General features: G+C 36.9%; 1 protein-coding gene across 11 annotated transcripts in view; it reads left to right on the top strand.

Moving 5' to 3' along the window:
- NFIA (nuclear factor I A) overlaps nucleotides 1-18,917 on the top strand; it is a 376,639-nt gene that overhangs the window by 15,040 nt on the left and 342,682 nt on the right. The window contains exon 3 of one of the 11 annotated variants that reach the window (XM_043575134.1): nucleotides 12,210-12,356. The exons of the other annotated variants lie outside the window; for them this stretch is intronic. Coding sequence (XP_043431069.1) covers nucleotides 12,210-12,241 — 32 coding nt within the window. The 3' untranslated portion in view covers nucleotides 12,242-12,356. Of the gene's footprint in view, nucleotides 1-12,209; nucleotides 12,357-18,917 lie in introns of those variants that run through there. 11 annotated transcript variants of the gene reach the window in all.

Consider the following 18,917-nt stretch of genomic DNA (forward strand, 5'->3'; position numbering starts at 1 on the left):
TAATTGTTGATTAGCCAGTGACAGAGTGAATTGAATTTGTCCCAGTGTCCTAACACGAGTAGTGTTAGTTTTAAGGTAGAAGGTGACCAATTTTACACAGTACTGTTTTACTACAGCAGCTACTGGTTGCTTCCATGCTGGCCCTGCTGCTCCCTTTGCTTAGTTTTGCTTGGACCAGGAATAGTAACGGTCCTGTCACTCACTGAAAGAGCTATTTGCGGTGTGTGGGAAGTCTGGTACCTGTTCTGTAAACCTGTACGGCCAGTATTACTGATGACCACATTACTTGCACCATATTGTTCATTTAATCATGCTGTTGTGAATGCTCCCTTTAAATTATTTACATTCGGCCAGTTTTATTCTGATGTGCCACGTATTATTCCATTTCAACAAAGGGAGAGATAGTCCCATTCAGGTGCATTTTAGTTTTATTTTGGCTTCATGATTGCCATTCCTTCATATAGTAATAGAGAAAGCCGTGATATGCAGATAGACCAGATGGTCATGTTGACAGATTGAGAATTCACTTCCTACTGCTTCAGAGCAGGTGTAAGATTGGGAGTGTCTGTGTATGAGCGTGTGTGTGCTTCGTGTGCATGTGTGTGCACATTCAGGCTGCACACAGAGTGCTCTTTAGAGCACTGCAAATGATTTCTTTTTTTAAAAAGCTGTTACTTTAAATACACTGTAACTATATGTGTAAGGTTAGCAGAGCATATAGAATAAGGATTGTAAACATTTTTAAGTGACTAATGTTAGATTGTTATAGTTTATAATTTTATGCTGAATTAGTTACGGTAATTTCTTAATTTTTAAGTGACTTAGTGCATTAGTTTGCATCAGTATTGCATATCTAAAATATGTTCAGTATATTTTGTTAGCAGGCATACATGCGTATGTGTGTATTTATGTTCAAGTTTAGGACGAGCATTATGTAATTACGCTTTTTCAGTACCTCAGTAAACTCCTTAGTAGAAGGGTGTGCAGCTAGTTTCTGGGATTTAGAATAATAAGCTGTATTCAGAAAAAGAGGGAGTAAGACTAATACACAGTGACGTTTCAAATTAAAAGAGTAAGTACCACCCTGTCTCAAACTCTAACCGTAATCTTAAGCTAAACTCAAGGTAGATTTTGTGGCTGACTGATCCATTCCAAATTATTGGTATATGCACCATTTTAGAAAATTTCATTTATTTTTTTGTCTTTTAATTCTTTAAAGGAAATAGCACCAACAGTCAACAGACTTGAGATAAATATGGCTTTTATGTCCTTCAATGTTTGTGTAACTTGAGGGTAGTAACAATATCCTTTGTCTAGAATGTAGTGAAAAAGATGGAAATTCAAAGGCAGAGAGGGTATAGGAATAGGGAGGAAAGGTTGTTCGGAGTAAACTTATGAACGGAGGTCAGCTCATTTATGGCTAAGAGGTTTGAATGTTGGTAAGAAATTTCCCAATGCTGCTGGCTTAGATTTGCCTTGTCTTCTTTTCCACCCAGTGATGAATAGCATTAATTTAAACCTATTTAGGGCTAGTGTGGGAGAAACCACAGCCTTTGTTGTGGTCACTGCTGTACACAGTAGGACTGGGTGTTTCACTTGGTTAAGGCCTCAAGCTGCTTCCACAGGATGCAGAATGGCCTGTCAGTTTTTAAAAACTTGCACAGAAGCAGCAACAATTCTAATTGCTTGCAAATGTTAATATAGATTATTGAAAGCAATTCTGAGGTTAGAATAGAAGCAAAAGCATGAAATACAGATTGAATTCACTGAGAATGTTAAACACCAGTTTATTACCATCTCAGCAATAATTTCCCCATCTTTATTTAGAGGTTAAATCTTGTTTTAAAATATATTATAAACTCTACATCCTTGCGAGGTGGGAGGTGTGGGGTAAGGGGAAGGAAGAAGTCAGGTGGAGGAGGAAGAGAATGAATGAACTGGCATGCTTTGTTAAGAAACACAAAACTGTGAATTTAATCGCAAATGGAGATGCTCTCAAAGTGTTTTGGTTTAAGTAGTGACTGTAAAAGGATCCCAAGCACCTAGGTATCAAGTGGAGAATTTTATAATCCGTCCCCCTGCGTGCGTGTTTTGGCACCATTTGTTTCAGACTCAGAGAGTGTTTGGGGCTTTTGGAGTTCCTATTCAAAATTTTAGAAAAGAAAACTTTTGCGAAAATTCTTTTTATCTTTTGAAGGGTCCCGTAAGGGACACTGTGACATGCATAAACTTGGGAAAGGGACTGTTGAGATGTTTATGATTATTACCATCTTGCTTTTTAAAGCGATAACTTACAGTGTTATCAAAATTTTGGCTGTTGTTTCGGCAACTGTAAGATACAGATTATTGATCTAAACTTTAGAGTCCCTCTGAACTTAGCAGAATTGTCTAGCTGCTGCCAAGACAGAAACAACTTTTACCCTAGGTCTTTCCCAGAATATTAGCAAACAACGCTTCATGTGTCCTTACGATCATTTCTCAGTGTAAAAGTATATTTTCTCTGATAACAGCACTAGCCCTCCTATGAATATTCTAGTTAAATAAACATGGCTTGTGAGGCAGAGAAAGAAGTCCGCAGTTGACAAATTGTGACAACCACGTGGAGAGGATATTTTTGCCGTTCTCTTTGCAAAAGCAACTAAATAAGACAAAATTAAGAGAAAAAAGTTCTCTCTTTCTTGATACGTATCTTGGCCTGTGTTGGTCTTCCTTGAAGCATAATATATTGCTAATCCCAAACCTAGAAATGATCAGGGCAATGATAATAGCTAGAGATTGAAGTAGAATAGCTTTAGTGTTCTTTGAGACCTTTAAACTTACTTCTCTTCATGTCTTTCACACGCTTTCCTAGTGGTAAATATTTTGGACCTAGATCAATTGAAAGTAAAGAAAAGGACATGGGGGAAGAAAGGAAGGCAGGAAGGTGAACTTTTATTGAGTTGTCTGTTTTGCGGCAAGCATTATCTGAGTTTTGCCATACATGGTAGTTTTTTTTTTCTCTCTCTCTCTCTCTCTTCCTTTCTTATTCTTTTCTTAAAAAAATCATGGCAATATTGTAAATAAATATGTGTTCTTCATTTGTGCAGGCGAAAATAAAGTCTCAGAGTGTGCAAGTGACATGTGTATAGTAAGATTAAAACCGAGGCCTTCTGATTCCAAACCACTTCTCTTCCACTTACAGTTAAGATCCGCTCTGTATCCCTCTCTCTTATCCTGTCGTGTGGGGGTCGGGTGTCATTTAAATGGTATCCCACACCTACCTTGAATCAGAGGGAAAGAAAAAAGTCAAAATCCAGACCCTTCCCATGGAGACGTTCTGACTGTGGAGTCCAGTTCTGAGGCACAGAATGAGTCCATACTTGGCTAAGAGAGGGAGAAAACGTTCTTATGCTTTTGTCAGTGTTGGGGTCCAAAGTCTGGAGTGACTTGTTCTTTCTTGTTTTTAGAATGTTGAAGCTCAGTGAATACAAGCACTATAACAGGTTTAAGATCCCCTCCCCCCCTTTTTCTAAGATAGATGAATTGGTTCTAGGTGTTTTGGGAAGCCACTGAGAATTAAAGCAAACATTAGTTTAAAAATCAGAATTGCACGTAATGTTTTACGAGGTAAAATTTGTACATATTTTCTTATGTGCACAAAAGGTATATTTCTAACTTCTCTTCATGATTAGATAAAAAAAATTTAAATTTACATTACTCTAAACAGATCCTTTGATTACGGCCTCGTGTATCTTTATTTAAAAAAAAGCAAAAATTGAGTTTTATTTGTTAAAATTGTTTTTTAATATTAAAGAGAAAGAAAAAATGAAAAGAGGAACAAGGTTCATCTTAATGCCCTTAAATGACTGATTAATTGATGGATATATTTAATACCCTTATTTTCATATCTTTAAACTTAAGCAAGATTAATTCTTAATGACCTCAGTGTAAAAATTCAAAGCCCCATTCAACATGAATTTTCTAATTGTAAATAGAAAAAAAGACCAGTAATTATAATTTATACTACATTCATTATATGTCTATTAATTCTTCTAGGGTTTATTTAAAAAATAAGCTGCTGAGCTGAATTTATATTGAATAAAATAGAAATGTAGCTTGCTTTTGAAGTTGCTTTTTTAGAAATGCTAATAAATTAAAAGTTAGGGTTGTTCGGAGTCACTGTCAGTTATGCCAGAAAGAGAAAACTGAAGTGTATGAGTAAAAGTATAAATTGGAAACAAGAGGATTGGAATAAAAAAATAGGATTCACACCCCATTGTCCCATACTGCATCCCTTTTGATGTCTCTGATGAGTGTTTATGGTGGTCCCAATAACCTCTGAGTTTCCAGACCAAATAGTTTTCAGAGCATATATATTCAGATAAATATTTTAATGGCTATTTTCGTAGGTTAAAAATGTGAGGTGAAACAAAAGTAACAATAAGACGTATCTTTAAAAACGAATACAATTTCAAAATTTGTATGTATGTCTGTTTAGCATCTGCCATTGTCAGGCTGTTGTCTTTGTTGCTATGGTTTGGGTGATTTTATTTCCTTTTGTAATTTTGCCAGCCCATGATTGGATAGTGCAACATGTTCATGCTGTTGGGGAAGATGTATCTGTGGTGAGTTTTATAGCTTGATCTGAGTGGTAATTCTTGGTATGGAAAGCTATTTATTTGTCAGTGGATAATAGGAACTTGTGCTACTATATCAATTATTTAATTTTCAAAATTAGGGACATATTATTTACTATGGGGAACTCAGAACTGTCTCTGCTGTTATGTGCCTGCCTCTTCCCCTATTGGAAGCATCTCGAATTCTGCGTATTTTAATCTTAAAGGGATTATTTAATTTTAAACTCCTACATGCAGTGAATATTCTACATGCAGGATCCCATCATTGTCACTTTCAAATATTCCATTGCCTTTCAAAGGAGCTGACATTACAAGTCCTTAGGTTGACAAATTCTCATCAACTTTTGTGAAAAATTTGGCTGCAGAAGGAGTAAAGTCAAAAGAGGGCCATAGACAGATGGATTTCAGTGTTTAGATGACATCAAGCCCTTCTCCGTGGCATTTTTAAACATTCCAAATGAGTGAGGAATGGAGATGCTTAAAGAGCTCACTATAGAATGAGTAATTAAGATACTATGTATCTGCATGTAAACCTTCGTAAGCATCCTATTCAGCAGAGCTGTATGGGCTCAGACACCATGGCAGATTAGCAGTGAAAATCATAAATATCTTTTATGCTGAACACAATTTGTAAATAGTATTAGGTATTAAAGATGTTGATGGAAACCAACGTAGAGCTGAGAACATAATTTTAGCATTAAGTAATTGGGAGTTAAAGATGAGTGGGTTACAAACGTTTAAGGTCAAGCAAGGGTTCTGGATAAGAATTTGGCAAAAGCCGCTCGGTATCTTTGTGTGACCATAGCAAGATTTTCGCACGGACGCATATTGCATGAAAAATTAGTAGGTTACTAACGTCTCTGATTCATTTAGTTGGCTTTTCCTCCCCTTCTTTTAAATGGTGGAGGTTCTCTTTTTGGAGAGGAGTTTCAAGTAACTTCTGAGAATGAAGTCTTTGTAACTTGATGCTGTTCAACAGCATAACTATTGTTGTATGTTCCTGTCAGGGAAGGATAGTCATTGCAGTACTTTTATTGTATGGGCTCTTAGTATGTGACAAGGACTTTTATTAAGAATTCTTTCTTTTTTTCTGTTAGATGTACTTTTGGAAGTCCCTCCTCCTCCCTACCCAGTCAAGAATTACAGAGGTTTTAAATAACAGTCAAATGATTTTTAAAATTATTTTCTTGGTGTATCCACCGTATGGACAAAAGTCTTACTTTCAAGGAAGGTTCTGGAATTCGTGTGCTTTTAGATTTTCCGTAAAATAAAGTGGGAGAAGTAATTAACAGAAAAGTGCCATCTCATCGGGGCCAGGATGTACACAGTTCTTTGGAGAATGAGGATATGACAGCCTGAAATGTTAGGGTTGAAGCACTAATTGTTCTAAAGATATTTGCTCCTCATCTCAGAAAAGACGGCAAACATGCAAAATGGATAAATGTAATCCTTTGTACTTTTACCACCTACATTTTTAAACTACAGTGACTCTGATTCCTCTAGAAAGGTCAGAGGTTTCAGACAGAAAGCTTTGTAATTCTTCAAAGAGAGACATTTTCAATTTTGCTGTATAAAGACTGATTATGCACAGCTTTTTTACTTTATTTACAGTTGAGCCTCAGAGGTTCTGGGGTGGGGGCAATGCTGAATCCGTGAAGACGTGTCATGAGACAGCAGAAGTGGATGGAAACAGATAGATTGGGGAGGAGCACAGATTCCCACTTAGAGATGCACATTTCTGGCCCTTTATTACCAATCGCCTTGTTTAAAAGTGAAGACAGGACAGTGCCTTTTGCTCTGTACGTAGAGCGTTCTGTGATAGACTCTAAATATTTTGGGCATCTCCAGGAATTTACATATCTGGGTGCCTTTTCTTAGGGTTGGCTTTGTTGGTTTTTCTAAACTGTGGATACGGGCTTCTCTGGTTTTATGTGGGTTTCTTTGTTTCTATTTTGTTTTCCTTTTGGACCTCTCCAAGTTTGGGAGAATTGTTCATGTTGGGTGGCAGGGGTGAGCAGAGATGGTAGTTGACTTCTGTTGTGGGTTACTCCCATTATTCGGGGAAACAGAGGCTCAGAGAGTGTTAGTAACTCACTCAGGGTTTTGCCAAGAGTAAGTGGCGAAACCAGGATTAAAGCCAGATCCATCAGAACCCAGACTTGTGTGGTTAACCTCTATAATATTTAAATTGGCTTTTCATATATATTATTTTATTAGCTTTTCACATAAACCTTAAATTTAGGTAGGGGAGCTTTTTGTTATAATTACCTTTCTGCAGATGAAGACGCAGAGAGGCTGAGTAACATCTCCATGGTATGATGGTTAGTTAGTGGTTAGGGCTTTTTATCTCCAGGGTGTTCCCCAAGATATCAGGCTCTCTGAGCGCCACCCCTGAATTTATGGATGGGGTAAAAGTTTTCACTGGAAGTATGTAACAGTGCTGAAAGCCATGGTTTTCTCTGAAGCTGAAAAAATAGTGAGCGACTAGAGCTTTTTCTGGTTTGTTAATAGATTTCAGCGTTTCAAACCTTGAAGGAGGCGGTCTTCATTTTACAAGGTGAAGACACCAAGTGCATGCATCCCAGGAGCTCCGAAGATAGAACATTCTCGTGTGAATTGGAGGACCACTGTAGCCTGTTGTTACCACAGGCTCTTTGGTTGGTGTTGGCATAGAAAATCTACCTCGGTTGCCTTCGTTGACAGATTCTACCACGTCACTGGCAACTTGATTCAGGAAACATATTTTGAGCGCTTGCTACCTGTTAGGCACCGTGCTAGATGCCAAGGATACAAAACTGAAGAAAATACTATGAGACGAGCTGATGCCATCTCGGGTGAAATTGATCCAGAAACTAAGATTTCAAAGCTTTTGATGTTTTTGAAGTAGGATCCTTACAAACTAATAGCCCATAGGAAGCTTTTTTTTTTTAAATTAAAAACAATTTTTTTTAATGTTTATTTATTTTTGAGACACAGGGAGAGAGAGCACGAGTTGGGGAGGGGCAGAGAGAGAGAGGGAGACACAGAATCTGAAACAGGCTCCAGGCTCTGAGCTGTCAGCACAGAGCCTTGACACAGGGCTCGAACCCACGAACCGTGAGATCATGACCTGAGCCGAAGTCGGACGCTTAACCGACTGAGCCACCCAGGTGCCCCTTGTTTAAAATTTTTAATGTTTATTTTCAAGACAGAGAGACACAGAGCATGAGTGGGAGGATGGGCAGAGAGAGCGAGGCACAGAATCCAAAGCAGGCTCCAGGCTCCGAGCCCAGCGCGGGGCTCGAACTCACAAACTGTGAGATCACGACCTGAGCTGAAGTCGGACACTTAACCGACTGAGCCACCCAGGCGCCCCATGGAAGTTTTGAACATTTGCAGAACCAGCTGTTGCTGTTGCCTCCTTACTGTACCATTGGTACATGTTGAGGAATTCTCTCATTTGATGATACTTCTACTACGTTGTTAAATTTTCAGTTTTCTTATGTCAAAACTATCCGTGGAAGTGGAAAGAAAACCCAAGCAGAGACAGGACCGGGCACAGGTGTTTTTTATTACTTAATAGTTCACTGTGGCATGTTGGTGCACAAAAAAGTTCTATTTCTTCTTTAGAGGCCATCCTTCTTGTAATGCCGGAGGATAAAACAGAGTTATAGGAAAACTAAACAGCAGGAGAATGAGGGAGTGACAAACAGAAAGGAAGGGAAGGCCTTGGAGAGCAAGCCATGGTGAATTCATTTGGCAGTTGGTGGTAGTTCCTAAAACACAGCCAAGTCTCAGTATTATAGCCACTTAAATTCTCTGTTTTCCTCTATCTCTGAAGAAAGTTAGCAATCTTGAGACTTTTACACTGAAGTGGATTTTAAGTTGTCCGAGGTCTCAAGCTGCTTTGCCTTTCTTTCTCCTGTGAAAAGAAAACAGATATGGATTGCATTCAGACAGAAAGCACAGAAGAGGTCCTATATGTGCGAGTGTGTGTTAGTGTGTTAATGGGACAGCTGTGAGGGTCTTCTGGGAAAGTGTGTACAGATGGTGATAGGAAGGAGAACTATCGCATGTCTGATAAATGAAACACAAATAACGACCCAAAAATCTGGTGGTCCCAAACAGTGGATATTGGAGTTTTTTGTGGTTTTTTTTTCCTTTTTTTTTTTTTTTTTTTGGTTCTCTGTTCTATCTGCTTATTGTTTAATCTGAGAGTGAAATCTGTTTGCCCAGCCAATAATAAGTGTGCTTTTCTTTATATAGAGTGCAGAACAAATGATTTGTTCTGTAATTATTTTCAAAAGGCAGAAAATCTGTGTGTAACATTGAGAATGGCATGGGATTGTCATAGAAACTCACTCCGAACACTGTAAATAAAAATGGTTGGGGATTAGTCACAGTACCATGTGGGACATCATGAAACTGAAGACAGATTTCTTTGTTTTACAGGCAGTAAGAGAAGTGAGGCAAACTTGATAGAGTTCATGGGATGTTAGCAGTTCATTTCCTCCAGGGAGAACCATGTTGTCTTCAGATTAAATAAGCCACCTGGATACAGACTTTAAAATTTACCTGATGCTTTTAGCAACAGCTGATGTTCCCTTTATTCTAAGAGTGTTTTATCTCCAGATAATGGAAGTTTAACAAGTTTGAAAATCTCTGTTTTTGCTAACTCATCTTCAGAATCTCCCCCCTTCACTTCCCCTATACCTTCTTTCCTTGTAATCTTGAATAGCATTTTTATAGTTCTGGCCTTATTCTGGTTTCTTTCACGTGATATGAGTAAAGCTGAACACATTAACCCTAAGCAGACTTCATTAATGTAGTATATTTTAAATCCTATATATTCAGATTAGAATTGTGACTCTGCAATATAATACCCTTTTCTGTTTTTAAATCTGTTATTTAGGAGGAAGTTGTTTCAGAGTATTCTCATTGTCTGGGTCCAACATCTGGAAAAGGAATTGTTTGTCTTTAAATTTGGACTGAATACCCAATTGCAGATTCCCACCAGGGTGATGTTTCAATAAACTCTAATGTGTCAGCTTTGGATCCTTGAACTTTTAGAGGTAGGAGCTGACCTCTGAGAGGGGGTTTCAGGATGTAAGGAACTTAGTGTGTGGAATGACTCATGCTTCTGACAAGGCCACTTTCACGATGCTGTGCGTTATCGAACGTTCCTATTTGTAATCAAGAGAGTAGCTGCCATATTTAAATGAGGGTAAGGTGTATTTAGACAAATGTGGGATAATTAAAGTGAGTATATTCCCTTTCTAGATTGAGTTAACAGTGAATACAACTAACCTTGAAATTGGAGAGTGCACATGCGAGGTGATAAATGAGAATTTTGGTTCATGGAGTATACAGGGACAGGCTGCCTTCTTGCTGAAGGCTGTGGTCACACTTTATATCATTGTAAATGTGCATATATATATATATATTTTTTTTTAAATATATTTTCTGTTTTTTTAAATTTTATTTTAGAGCACAAGCAGGGGAGAGGGGCAGAGGGAGAGAGAGAGTGTGAATCCCAGGCAGGCTGCATACTTTCTACAGAGCCTGATGCAGGACTCAATCCTACAACGTTGGGATCATGACCTGAGCCAAAATCAAGACTCAGACCCTCAACCGACTGAGCCACTCAGGCACCCATATGTTATATATACTATATACTATCTATCTATCTATCTATCTATCTATATAGATAGATAGATAGATAGATATGTGTGTGTGTGTGTGTGTGTGTGTGTGTGTGTACCATTCCTTCTACTGAGCACATCCTCACTCACCTTTAATTGGTTAACATTGCTTAGGCCTTCTTCTGACCCCAGCACTGGCTGAGGGCCCCTTCCCGACATTTCCACAGTGTCCTGTTAGCACTGTGGTAGTGCTCACCGTTAGAACTTCATGCATCGTAATAAAATGATCTGTCTTCCAAATTGGGCTGTGATTTCTTTATGAGCAGAGACTGAGTTGTATTTATTTTTGTGTGCCCTCCCCCATACGGGTATGTAGGGCTCACCACCTGGTGTGTGTTCAGTACGTTTGTTGAGCTAGTGACCAAAGTGGAAAATCAGGCTTGAACAAAGCAAAAAGTTGTGAGATGTTTATAATATGGATTGAAAAACTAGGTGACATATAATATAGCTTTTGTTCCCTCAGGAATACTGAATTTATGCTTAATTTTGTTGTTGTTGTTTGGTCAGAATGATTTTCCCTTCTCACTTTATCATGTTAACTGATTTTTGTTTCTTCACCAAAATCCAAAGTTTCATGTTAACCCAAAGGAGGTACTGACATGTGAATAGTCATTAATTCTGAAAATAAAGGTTTTGTGATGCTAGACTATTTATAAAAAAAACATTCAGGCTGTTTGTTTTCCCATCTAAGATCCTGGTCTTGACTTTTATCTGAACTGTGTACCCAGGAAAGTGATCAAGTTATAAAGCCACCGCTCCAACTTCTTTGTGAGGGAGTCCCCTTTATCCACCAGCAGGCATTTATCAAGTACCTACTGTGTGCTCAGTGCCCTGCTGGGAGGGAGAGTAAAGGATATCAGCTTCATGCTTGAATTTTTAAAAAGCATGATCTTGATTAAAAATGGAGCACTCTGCTCAAGATGGCACCCATTTTTGTTTGTTTTTGAACCCCGCACTGTCTTGCTCTGCAGGGAAAGTGTTTGTGGATCATACCCTTACCTCAAGTGAGAATTTCCAGGCTTGTCTGTCCTTAACGAAGCAGGGTACCTTTTGGCATGGTTCGAGAGGCCAGAGGCAGTAGTAGTAGAAGAGTTAAAGATCAGAATGAAGGCGTTGGGCCCCATTGTATGTGGTGACTCCTCTAAGTTCCCCCTGCTAGCCAGTGCTGTGCCCTCATTAAAACTGTTAGACCAATTTCATTAGCTCCAAAATGCACCAGCATATGTAAATCTTCTTTGTTTAATTGGAGACCTATTGATTGTAGGGTAACATAAGCCTCTCTAAGGGAAACAGAACCCAACTGAAGATAAGAGTTTCTTCCCCCCCAACACATACAGCATTCATGATTTTATTTCTCTAGGCATGTTCATTATCAACACCGTTCCACTGCAGATTTTCCCGTAAAGTGTTTCCGTCTGGCCCCGTCTTCATATCTAAAACCTCCTACTGGTTTCAGCAAAGAATAATGGAAGCATTTTGACAGAATATACATTACTGTCTTCCATTTTTTTTTCTCTGAAACCTTAAAAATAATGAGAAACAAGAACTTTTAAAATCATATGAAAATCAATTTTCTTGAAAACTGAAAATGAAGCACATTCTTTTGTGCTTTCATAGACTATTAAAGGGGACCAAAATCTGGACATCTTCTTTAGGTGAACAGTCACTAAAAATATTCTAGTGGGGAATGAAAACTAGAATGTAATTTTTTTTTTCAGTTACATCCTAATTGGATCTCAGAGCTGCAGAGAGGATAGTGTGCCCGCCTGTACTTTGCAAAGTGGTAGAAAGTGTGGGATTTGACCAGTGTACTTCGTAAGATTGGAACATTTTATAACTGTTAGGCTAATGAAAAAACTTGCATTTTAATATGTGTCTCCTTGCAATTCCATTCTTGTTTCTGAATTATAAGATTCAGGTCAAGGTCAATGCATAGCTATGTAATAAGAATCTTGAGAAGGAAAAATATCTGTTGTGATACTGTAGACTGTCATACAATAATTCAGAAATTATCTTTGAATGACAAAAACACTAGCCCCAGACTGTATTGAAGTAAATATCTATTTTTCCTTTCTTAAAATTGTAGGAAAAATTATGTTTAAGAACTTGAATTAGAAAGCATTCTAATTTCTCTCTCTGTTAGAGGATTATTGATTTCTAAAGGAGATGTTTAATTAGTGAAATTATAGCATCTGGAAAAAAATTGGTTATTTTCCAGTTTTATTCTGTAGTTGAAGCTATCACGATGAATTCGTGGCCTTTCTTGTATTCATCTTCTCTTGTTTGGTGTTGCTAGCTGAGCACCTCTCAGGGTGAGGAGTGTGTACTTAGATGGCATATAGTGGAGGGATCTTGACTAGTAGACAGTAACTTTATATCAGCGGCTATAATGCTTATCAGTGAAATTCTAACTTATTTAATTATTACTTAATTCTCTGATAATATTTTTGCATCTGGTGATCACCTTTATTCTGGCAAAGTATGGATGGAAAGACATTGCTATTTCATTTTCTTATTTCAGCATACCTGGGAAGGCATTTTGAAGTAGAATGTCTTTTTAAAGAACAGCGTAATCTGTGTACCTGTAAAACACATGTGCTGGAATTCTGACCAGGCTCCTAGTGAAACAGGGACGGCCCCCTTTCAGTTAAATTCATCCTTGTGGACTGCATGCCACTCCTGTTCAGTCAGATTTTCAAAAATTTTCTCTTGGAGACAATTCATAGAAACTCAGTTCTTTAACTGAGTTATTTATAATAAGACATTTTCATTGGAAGGCAGCTTTGTATTCCTCTATCATCCCCTCTCTGCCAAACCACAACAATACCACCTTGTTGATTTCTTCACACACACAGAAAGATGTGTGTGTGTGTGTGTGATATATGACATACAGTATATGATGTGTGTGTGTGTGTGTGTGTGTGTGTGTGTGTGTATGTATTACTGCCCAACCATCTACAATAAACGTGGATCGTCCTTTCTTAGTCCCTTCCCAAGAATAGAAGTTCTTTGAAACCAAGTATAATCAGGACATAAAATGCAATGTTAAAAGGCTGACTGATGCATTTTAAGTCAAGCAGAAATGTGGATTATCTGCTGTTTGAATTTGTCCATACTGGAGTTTCTTCCTTTATCACAGCATCCTCCCTGTTGGCATGGGGAGCTGAGATTGGATTCAAAATACAAATTATTTATATCATTCAAGTAAAAAAGAATGAAGATTCCCACCCCTCAATTTGATTATTCATACATTTTCTTAGAGAAAAAAGGGACAGTGTTATTAAAATAAGTCAACATAGGTATTCAGTTGTATTTCTTTTAAAACTTTTTAGGACTGTTGCTGAAAGACTAAGATATTGTGAAAAATCATTTATTTTAATAAACATTACTGGTTTGATTTCATTATTTTCACTTTGTTTTTCAATGTAAGAATATATGTAAGATATTATAACGAAGACCTGTGAATCTACAACTGCACTCAAGAAGGAGAATATTACCAATACCTTGCATTTACTTCTATGTTCCCTGAAAATATCATCCATTATCCTGAGTATTGTGTTTACTGTTCCCCTCCTATGAAAAAAAAATGTTTTCACCACATATATGTGTATCAAATATCTTGTTAAGTCTTATTAAGTTTTATAAAAATTATGTATACATACATGTATGCATATATATACACATACATATGTACATGATCCTGGAAATTGCATTTTCATGCAACATTATGTTTCTAATGTTTCTAATGTTACAGTGTACTGTAATTTATTCTTCTTTCTTGTGTAATATGCCATTTAGTGGTGGATTGATGGGATATTTCTAGTTTCTTGCAACTAACAAGTGTTATGTATGGTAGGTAACATGTTTAGCGGAGCATATGTATAAGGTTTTCTTTAGGGTATGTACCTAATAGTGGAATTGTTGAATCACAGAGTGTGTAAGTGTTACATTTCAAAAGAAGATACTGCTATTTTATTAACTATTTGTATCTGTTTACACTCTCACTGGCGGTAGCACTGTACAAAAGATTCTGTTTTCTCCAACACTCACCAATGCCAGATTTTTTACTTTTTGCCAGTCTGGTAACTATAAAATGATATTCTATTGCAGCCTTAATTTGCATTTTTAATTTTATTAATAATGAGATGAAACATCTTTTTGTATATCTGTAAGCCACTATTTTTTCTGTGAAATCAATGCTCATGTCTTTTACTCATTTTTTTCCCTATTTTGTTGCTTGTCTTTTTCTTGTTGGTTTGTTAGGAATTCTATATATAGCCTGGATTCTACTTTTTTTGTGTTATGTGTTTGCAAATATCTTTTCATAACTTGTGGCTTATTATTTCATTTTCTTTAAGATATCTTCGATGTACACAAATTCTTGATTTTAATATAGTAAAAGTTTATTAATCTTCTGTTTTACAGTTGGTGCTTTGTGTCCTGTTTAAAATACCGTTCTTTACTCTGAGTTTGGAAATAGATGGTATTTTTTATACATCCTTAAATGTTCATCTGACATTTACATCTGTATTCCGTTTGGAATTTATTTTTGTGTGTCATGTGAGGTAGGGATCCAGTTTCATTTGTTTTTCTATGTGAATAACAGTTTCCACTTTATCACTTATTGAATAGTTTCTCTATTCCCCAAATGATCTTCAATGGCACCTCTGTCATTTGTTAAGTTTTCATATTTCCGTGGGTCTGTTTTTGGGTTCTCTGTTCTAGTGATTAATTTGTCTATCCTGTACCAACAACATGCTAGTTCAGTTGCTAAGCCCTTATAATTAGCTTTGATATAAAATTTTTTTAACCTTTATTCATTTTTGAGAGATTAGAGCACAAGCAGGGGAGGAGCAGAGAGAGAGGGAGACACAGAATCCGAAGCAGGCTCCAGGCTCTAAGCTGTCAGCACAGAGCCCAGCCCAATGTGGGGCTTGAACCCATGAACCTTGAGATCATGACCTGAGCCAAAGAAGTCGGACACTGAACCAACTGAGCCACCCGGGTGCCCCTCTTTTTTTTTTTTTTTTTAACTTTCTTTTTATCTTTTGGCCACCTTCAACCATTTCCCCCATCTCCCAGCCCCCATCTCTGGCAGCCATCAGTCTGTTCTCTATACCTGTGAGCTTGGTTTATTTTATTTCTTTTAGATTGCATATATAAAATGTCACATGGTATTTGTCTTTCTCTGTCTGACTTACCTTATATAGAATAATGCCCTCAAGGTCCCTTCATATTGTCATAAATGACAAGATTTCTTTTTATGACTAAATAATACTACATTTGTTTCTTCACCTGTGGATGGGCATTTAGGTTGTTTCTGTATCTTGCCAAGGGTATGTAATGCTGCAGTGAACATGGAAGTGCATATATCTTTTTGAATTAGTGTTTTCATTTTCTTGGGATAAATACCCCGAAGTGTAATCACTGGATCATATGGTAGCTCTATTTTTAGGTGTTTTTTTTTTTTATTTTTTTACTTTTTTAACGTTTATTTATTTTTGAGACAGAGAGAGAGCATGAACAGGGGTGGGTCAGAGAAAGAGGGAGACACAGAATCTGAAACAGGCTCCAGGCTCTGAGCTGTCAGCACAGAGCCCGACGCGGGGCTCGAACTCACGGACCGCGAGATCATGACCTGAGCCGAAGTTGGCTGCTTAACCGACTGAGCCACCCAGGCGCCCCTATTTTTAGGTTTTTGAGAAGCCTCCATATTGTTTTTATGGTGGCTGCACCAGTTTACGTCCCCACAGCAATGTACAAGAGTTCCCTTTTTATCTACATTCTCACCAGCACTTGTTATTTCTTCCCTTTTTAATAATAGCAATTCTAATACATGTGAGGTAATAGAATCATTTTGTCAAGTTTCATGAAAAATCCTGCGTGGATTTTGCTTAGAAATGTATTGAATCTACCCTTGAATTGAAAGGAAATTGACATCTTATTATTATCAAATCTTACTACGTCTATGAACATGGTATGCCTCTCCATTTATTTAGATTTTATCTTTCGAAAAGTTGAATTATTTTTCACCCAGGTCTTCAACATCTTTTTGGAAACCACTTTTATAAGTCGCGTTTTTAAAAGTATATTTTTAACTGTGTGTTTCTGATATAGAAATACAGTCAATTCTTGTATAATGATCTTATTATATCCAGCTATTGTTACATATTTTCAGCCAGTGGTTTGTAAATTTTTTTTTTTTGATTACTGTGCAGCTAATCATATCAAATGCAAGCAGTAGCATTTTCATTTCTGCTCTTCCAATCTTACGCTTTTATTTCCTTGCACTTCTCACTTCATTGGCTAGTACCTTCAATTCAGTATTGAATTAACCTGTGAAGGTAGGCATCCTTGACTTTTTCCCCTTGGTTTCCTATTTATTTTTTATTTGTGAACAAGACTGAATTAATGCCTTACTGTTTAACACTACATTTGCTGATCACATTTTCATCAGAGAAAACGTAAGACCTTACCTTGTTTTGTTAACTTTTCTCCAATTTTTATGACTATGTTTTCTCCGTGTTACCAATAACCAAAGCCTCAAACTCTCCTGGAAAATTACCTTATGTCAAGTGATATACTATAAATTATTGAGTGAGTGGTGCTTTTAAAAATGTAGTCACCTAAAATTTCAAACTAAGAGGATCATTTGTATGTACTAAGCATTTTGGATACTTCAGTGGAGACAAGTACCATAGTTTGTATTGACTTGAGATTCCTTGATAAGGTGGTGTGTACATCAGCCTCTTAAATTTTGATTTGAACTGTGGAATCAATCCTTCAGTAGCATTTTTCACAATTTAAAATGCCTGGTTTGAATGGCTCACTTTTTTTCCCCTTTGCTCATGCAATTTTTGTTAAGACTTGAACAGATTCCTCCTAATCCTGTGAGCAGCCTGCAGGAAGACAACTATTAAAAGTAGAAAGCTATTAAGCAGTCAGGGGTTTATTATGCTTTAGTGTTTTGTTTAAGTCTGTTCTTAATTGGTTGATTAATGTACGTGAAGTCCTTTCCCCCCTCCATCTCTACAGATGGCAAATGGTAGGTCCCAACTGTCATTGTTCGAAAAAAAAGGTTATGGTTCAAAGTCAAAGATTCCGCGATACCACAATAATCAATCATAGGAACTTGTCTCAGAGTGCCCAGCCAGGCAAAAGTTAGGGAGAGTAGTATTTACTTGGAATCCCTTAGGAGCACCTTTTTTTTTTTCTTTTCGTGTGTTCTTGATTTTATTTAGAAAAGATTATTTAATTAATAGAAATGCCTCTGTGAATTTAGTGTCAGGCATTTAGATGAGTATGAAGAAGATTGGTAAATAAGTTTTCTGTTTATTGATTATCAAATATTGCTGGAATTTAGGCATACAGTTTTAAAATGGGTGTAACAGAGAAAGTAACATTCTTACTATATTGAGATTAACAGAACACTTTTAAAGGAACACCTTTTTACCATTTTCATGTGAAGATGATTTATAATGGTTAACTTCCTTTTTTTAGGAGGAAGAATAGAATTATGTTCTGGTATTGATCCATAAAGAGGATTTGCATTTTATTCATACTATAAAAGTACCTTTAATGGATACATTGTGGTAATTGAATCTATACTGTGTATCACTATCAAAGTATCTTTTTAATTATTTTATGTTGCATAATTCAGTAACTAAATTTAAGTCATGGGGAAGGAGATGACTGTATTATATCTTCTAAGTATAATGTATAGCCTTTAATATTCTTAAAGTGGACAGCAGTTAAGGACATTTTTAGTTGAATGCCAGAGAGAGAGAGAGAGAAAGAGAGAGAGAGAGAGAGAGAGAGGAGATTCCATTACATTCCGCACAGTATGAAACTAAGTCAAAGGAGTTTTGTTAATTAAATTCAATTGCCATCCATTAGACCGGTGGAATGAGTTGACTCTGCCAGGACGCTGACACAGCACAAGTATGCAATTTGGCTAAATGGCCATTTCTAAACCATAGCGCACATTTCTCTACTTGCTCACTTTTTTTTTTTTTTTAAGTGAGAGGTTTTACTCTTGAAAAGTCAGAGAGTAACCAGTGCCTGCTGAAGGGTAAAGGTATCATTTTTATGCAGTTTATTGAGAAACCATTAGCTTTTTGTCTTGGAGATGTGTAGTTCACATGGAGAGTTTGGGAGAAAATGATTCTTTAAAAAAGTATGCCATACCTGTAGGCAAGCATATTTTCAAACTGTACACGCACGTGTCATGGAGACACGTGTGTTTTAAAATTTAGTTGTCTTTTAATCGAAAGCTTTTTAAAAGTCATAATTATTCCTTGAATTTTTAAAAGCATCCTTGAAGTCGAGCTACAATCTGAATATATATTTGGGGGAAGTTATAATAATTGTGGGAATTATAAAAATGAAATTTAGGTGGTGGGTATGTACATCTACATTTTGGCATAAATCGCTGCTTTTAGAGGCTTTATATGTCAGACTGATAAGTTTCTTACCATGGTGAAATGACAGGAATACCACTCAGGCATTGGCTGACACATAATTTTGACAGCCAGCAAGATTGCAGTGTTGCTGAGTGCACAGATTTCCACTTCCTGCCAAGATTAAAATTGGCAAAAACCAAAAAGGATATTAGGGATTG

Source organism: Prionailurus bengalensis, chromosome C1 (assembly GCF_016509475.1).
Source record: "Prionailurus bengalensis isolate Pbe53 chromosome C1, Fcat_Pben_1.1_paternal_pri, whole genome shotgun sequence".
In the NCBI taxonomy this organism is placed as follows: Eukaryota; Metazoa; Chordata; class Mammalia; order Carnivora; family Felidae; genus Prionailurus; species Prionailurus bengalensis.